This window comes from Pseudophryne corroboree, chromosome 4 (assembly GCF_028390025.1).
Source record: "Pseudophryne corroboree isolate aPseCor3 chromosome 4, aPseCor3.hap2, whole genome shotgun sequence".
NCBI lineage: Eukaryota > Metazoa > Chordata > Amphibia > Anura > Myobatrachidae > Pseudophryne > Pseudophryne corroboree.
The window spans coordinates 869,461,694-869,467,693 of NC_086447.1; the positions used below are offsets into that span (position 1 = coordinate 869,461,694).

At 46.0% G+C, this 6,000-nt stretch overlaps 1 protein-coding gene across 4 annotated transcripts in view; it reads left to right on the top strand.

Annotated features, from left to right (window-relative positions):
- TTBK1 (tau tubulin kinase 1) overlaps window positions 1-5,740 on the top strand; it is a 209,155-nt gene extending 203,415 nt beyond the window's left edge. For all 4 annotated transcript variants that reach the window (XM_063918755.1, XM_063918759.1, XM_063918756.1 and 1 more), the window contains 2 exons: window positions 1,628-3,108; window positions 4,387-5,740. In XM_063918755.1, the coding sequence (XP_063774825.1) occupies window positions 1,628-3,108; window positions 4,387-4,798 (1,893 nt within the window). In that variant the 3' untranslated portion in view covers window positions 4,799-5,740. The remainder of the gene's footprint in view (window positions 1-1,627; window positions 3,109-4,386) is intronic.
- Window positions 5,741-6,000: the final 260 nt, after the last annotated feature.

The following is a 6,000-nucleotide window of genomic DNA, read 5'->3' on the forward strand; positions in this document are numbered from 1 at the left end:
GCTCCTGAACTCTGATCCCCAAGTCCCCAGCACCTCCTGAAAGGTGGGACTCTCGATTTATTTTTTTTATCACATTCAAAGTTAAGAAGTATATTTTCAGGAACTTGAGATATCTGCAATCAAGCAAGCTGCCCTCCCACCGGAAAATGATAAATATTAAGCCCACTCCACTATCCACCCCTCCCCTGCGTATTAAACACCCCATACCACCCTGTAAGTCATGTACCAGGGCTTCTTCATTCAGCCTAATGCCCCCTTCTACAGTTTAGCCCCATCTGTGCAGTAAAGGAGTAATTAGCAGAAATGACTGCTCCATATCCTACATACTGAGCGGAAGATAGAACACCCCCTACCGCCCGCGGGACATCAGAGCTGCCGCTGATAGTACGCCCCACCCCTACCGCTGGAGGATGGGTAGGGGCCCCAGTGCCCAGCTTTGCCCAGGGGCCTACACTGCTGTTAAGACGGCCCTGGATGGGATAGGTATATAGAGGTGCTGTATGGATGGGATAGGTATATAGGGGTGCTGTATGGATGAATTAGGTATATAGGAGTGCTGTATGGATGGGACAGGTATATAGCGGTGCTGTATGGATGGGATAGGTATATAGGAGTGTCGTATGGATGGGACAAGTATATAGGGGTGCCGTATGAATGGGACAGGTATATAGGGGTGCTGTATGGATGAGACAGGTATACAGCGGTGCTGTATGGATGGGATAGGTATATAGGGGTGCTGTATGGATTGGATAGGTATATAGGAGTGCTGTATGGGTGGGATAGGTATATAGGGGTGCTGTATGGATGGGATAGGTATGTAGGAGTGCTGTATGGGTGGGACAGGTATATAGGGGTGCTGTATGGATTGGATAGGTATATAGGAGTGCTGTATGGGTGGGATAGGTATATAGGGGTGCTGTATGGATTGGATAGGTATATTGGAGTGCTGTATGGATGGGATAGGTATATAGGGGTGCTGTATGGATTGGATAGGTATATTGGAGTGCTGTATGGATGGGATAGGTATGTAGAAGTGCTGTATGGGTGGGACAGGTATATAGGGGTGCTGTTTGCATGGGACAAGCATATGGTTTTTTTTATGCACCCCAAATTTAACTATGGCATTTAATTTAACTGAAAAAAAAATAGCGTTCTATAATTTTTTCACTGCTAATAAAAAAAAAATGCACAATTTGAACACTTTAAAAGTACTAAGCATCTTTCTTTGGGACAGCAATAGACATTTATACTGTTATCGAATATTTATTTGAAGTTTCTTTAGGATATAGGCTGTTCATTTTGTTTGTACTTGTTCTGCGAGTTTTAGCAGAAAAAAATTATTCCACCCACTATAGCACGAGAATTGGAAGTGCGCATAGCCACAGCATTTGGAAATTGGGCACGACAGGCACATTAACAATTGTTGCAAAAATCTTGTGCCTAATTGGACATGCCCCCCTGTGCTCTACTAATTCAGGTCTCAGTGAGGTTGGATCTGGGGTGGTTATTATGAATTATTGTATGTATCTTATTCAGTCATGTGTTCTGTGATCCGTTATAAATGATCCTGTCCTATTGGCATTTACTTCTATCTATTAGAATATTCTTTTTGTGGTCTCTCACGCAGATCCTCAACCTGAAGCACTTTGATATCAATGAACTATCCAAGGTGGTGCCTTTAAATTTGTCCTACCAAGACTTCAAGAAGGACATATCAGATAGCAAGGAAATGCTGCGTGTTCCACACAGGATAAAGAGAGTGGACTTTTCCAGTGTGCTCCTGCCAGCTCTGCATGCCCCTGAACCCCACATAATCATCAATGGCAGGTCTCCGCGGGAGGAAGAAACAGAAGATGCTGAGTTTCTGGGGCAAGACCTAGACCTCCACAGCAAATCCAGCAGCGATGCTAGTCAGAAAAGCACAGAGAGGAGTCAGGAAGGAGCTCCCTCTACACTACTGGCTGATGACCAGAAAGATTCGAGAGGGAAAGCCTCCATGGCGGAGAATGACCTAGAGTTAGAAGAAGGTTCAAAGACCTTAGTGCTGTTTTCTCCTGGAGACATGAAAAAATCACCAGTCACCCACGAATTGATACCAGATGTTGACCTGGGAACTCTTGCTGTGCTGACACCCCAGGCAGAGAAGCCCCAGCCTACGGGCAGTCAGTTAGATATGTCAGAACCTGGAACATTATCTTCCATCCTCAAATCAGAACCAAAACCACCTAGCACAGCTGCTGTAGCCACAGCCTCTTCCCCCTTTACCAAAGTTGAACGTACATTTGTTCATATTGCTGAAAAGACACACTTAAATGTCATGTCTTCCACCGGGCAATTGATAAGGCTGGAGGAGCATTTTATCCCAGGCCAATTTGAAGAGCCAATTTTTGAGGAAGACAATGAAGAGTTTGATCTGCAGAAAGTGAACGGCACCATTACCGTGGAAGTAGGCGAGATTGACAGCTGTGCATTGTCGGCAAGTAACGTTGAGGTTGGACTTGAGGTTCAGACAGACCTTCATGCTGCTAATGGAGTCAGTGAATCAGAAGAGCAGTTAGAGAAAGATGCTGTGGACCTTGATTTCAATGACACAGAGCCAGAAAAGATTGTGCTTTCCACCAATCGCCTTAATGAATCTGAAGATGGCACCAGCAAGGGTTCACCCCAAGCCACTGGGCTTCGCTTTAGAAGTCGCATTCCTGTTTTCCTGTCAGAGGAGGACACAGGGTCAGATAGGTCTATGTCAAACTCCGCCAAAGAGAGGTTTCACAAGAGAACAAAGCAATTGGACTTAGCCCGACTTGTGATGGAGAAGAGACAGATTCGGCTGCAGAGGTTGGCCTCGGCAGGGTCATCTTCTGCTTCTTCTAGTGATGACAGGAGGAGGACTTCTGAGACTTTATCTGCCACAGGATCTGAGGAAGACACTCACGAGTCACATGACTCAATCCCAAGGAAGGTTGCTAAAGAGAAAGCACCCTGCACAAGGAAGGACGATAATGCAAAAAGCAGAATTCCACGTCCCATCACACCAGTAAAAGATATACGTTCACCAGTCCCACCATGCTCAAGTGTTAGCAAACTGAAAGACTCTCCAGCTGCTCAGAGGTAAGAACGTATGGTGTCCTGGTGTCATTTATAGTTAGAGACTGTACGGTAGTTAGAGACATGTGACAGATGCTGCAGACTACCTAGTAATGTCATGTGACAGGCACAACAGGCTGTATAGTAATGTCATGTGACAGGTGCAGCAGACTGCATGGTAATGTCATGTGACAGACAGATGCCGCAGACTGTACGGGAATGTCATATGACAGACAGATGCTGTAGACTGTATGGTAATTTCATGTGACGGGTGCAGCAGACTGTACAGTAATATCATGTGACAGATTCCACACCCTGTATGGTAATGTCATGAGACAGATTCTACAGCCTGTATCGTAATGTCATGTGACAGACAGAGGCAGTGGACTGTTTGGTAATGTCATGTGACAGATAGGTGTGCAGACTGTATGGTGATGTCATGTGACAGATGCAGCAGATTGTATGGTAATGTCATGACAGACAGAGGCAGTAGACTGTATAGTAATGTCATGTGGCAGGTGCAGAAGATTGTACTGAAATGTCATGTGACAGACAGGTGCAGCAAACAGCATAGTAATGTGACAGACAAATGGTGCAGACTGTATGGTAATGTCATGTGACAGACAGGTGCAGCAGATTGTATGGTAATTTCTTGTGCCAGGTACAGCAGACTGTATGGTGGTGTCCTGTGACAGATGATGCCCTGTGAAAGGTGCCGCAAACTGTATGGTAATGTCATGGAAGAGACAGATGCAGCAGACTGTATGGTAATGTCATGTGACAGACAGGAGCAGCAGACTGCATGGTAATGCCATGGGCGAGACAGAGGCAGAAGACTATATGGTAATGTCATGTGACAGACAGGTACAGCAGATTGTATGGTAATGTCATGTGACAGAAGCAGTAGACTGTATATTAATGTGACAGATAGGTACAGCAGACTGTATGGTAATGTTATGTGATTCACATAACCAGCCCTCCACCCATGTGCAGTGACTGCTGGATGTGTAAAGTTCCCCTGCCCTCTGAATGCTGAACCTCCTTAGTAAAACTATAGCTCCCTCAAGTAATATATTCCCATCAGTATCCTATATAACAAAAGGCTATCGCTGCTCCTCACATCTGTGGGGGGAATTCAAGTGTTTTGCTTGCCAGCGGCCTCTAGATGGCGCCCATGGAACAATTCAAGTGTTGTTCTATCATTGTACGGGCTGGTAACTAGTTATGTATAAAACTGTACAAAGCAATCTCTGTTGAGTGTCTCATTCTCCTCATCATCATCTGCCTTATTTTACAATTCAGGTACCAGCTTCCACGGGCAGCAATTTGTGGGACTATTGGCCTCTCCCCTGACCACAAACCCAAATCTCTACACATGAGGCTTCCACCCCTTTCCAGTCCAACGCCCTCCAGAACAAACGTACGGAGGGTCATTCGCGGGCCACCCAAAAGTCTGGTGGTCCCTGCACGAACACTCAGCGCTTCTTCACGAAGCCAGTCCCTCTCCAGGACCGAAAGCCCATCTCCATCCCGACAGAGAAGACAAGTTGCCACGACTGCCCGCCTGCACCCAACTCCCAAACTCCAGCACCGAGCGCAGGTCCCTGGTGAGTGTCCCGCAACCCCTGCAGTAGCGAGGAAGGGACAAAAACTGAAGGTCCAAGTACCAAGTCTGGCAACCAAAGCAAAGCAGGGAGCAAATGATGGAAGATAATGACTATCGCTGGGTAATTTCCTGTACAGCCTACGCTACGCTCATTACGGCTCAGTTAGGGAACGCTGCGCTTCATTCAACCTGTAATACGCAATATACACACTCAGAGAACAGGATACTACAAAGAGAGAAGAGCTTACAACGGTTTCCTGTTATTCTCAGATGGGAGAGTATCACTAATTGTCATATTGAGGCTGGACTACATATAACCAGCCTTGTTTCACTGTGTAGGACCCATCTATACCAATAACCAGCTAGTGATTGGGAGGACTGAGCCGGCTCCGCCTCCTGCGCTGACTGCGATACCTCCCACATCTGCTACTCGCTCACACGCCAGGGGTTTGTGGGCACCGTATTACTGCTGACAGGCTACATAGACTAAACATATACTGTATGTAGACATATATATAGTATATGTTAATCCTATGCACACATACTGGAGTGAAACTCTCCCCAAAGAGTTTCAGGACTCACAAAGAACTTGTACTAGCTGACAATGAGCCCTATATGCAGCTACATGATTCCTAATAGGTGCAAAGTTTTCCGTATGAATGACTATTGGAGTGTAAGGGCTGAGTATAGACACTGTTTAGTATAACACATAGCTGTGACCACCTCATCCACATATCACTCTGATTATGTATAGGGCACCACAGAGTAACGCAGCGCAGCACAATGATTCTATAAAGAGAGAAGCCTGGATTGAGCAGAGATCACGTGGGGTCCAAACTGTTTACACACTGCAACCAGAATGTATCATCATTGGCCGTGTCTGGCCAACCCCACATGCATGTCATGGGGGCGGCATCAAAGACAGATGAAGAACTGGCAGTCTGTTCATCTCCTATAGCACGAAAGACTTTGGGGAAGAGCAGAAGTATTTAACGCTTCTTATTACATTAAACATCCCATTATATCATCAAATAAAGCCTGCTATCCAAAGGCCGGACTCTTCTTTCAGCTACCAGTGGTGAGCCAGTGGCGTGTACAATGGGTGATTGACAGTAAGTGTGAGATTGGGCAATGAGTGATGGACAATGGGTATTAAAGATGTATAATAGGTGTACTGTATGTGAGGGGTCACGTTAGGTGAGGATCCAAGGTCTGCACAAAACCTGACGGATATTAGGTGTACAAGGCATGTGCAATGGGGATGTTGTCTAAGCGTCGACACCACACTACAGACACCGGAACACTGGAGG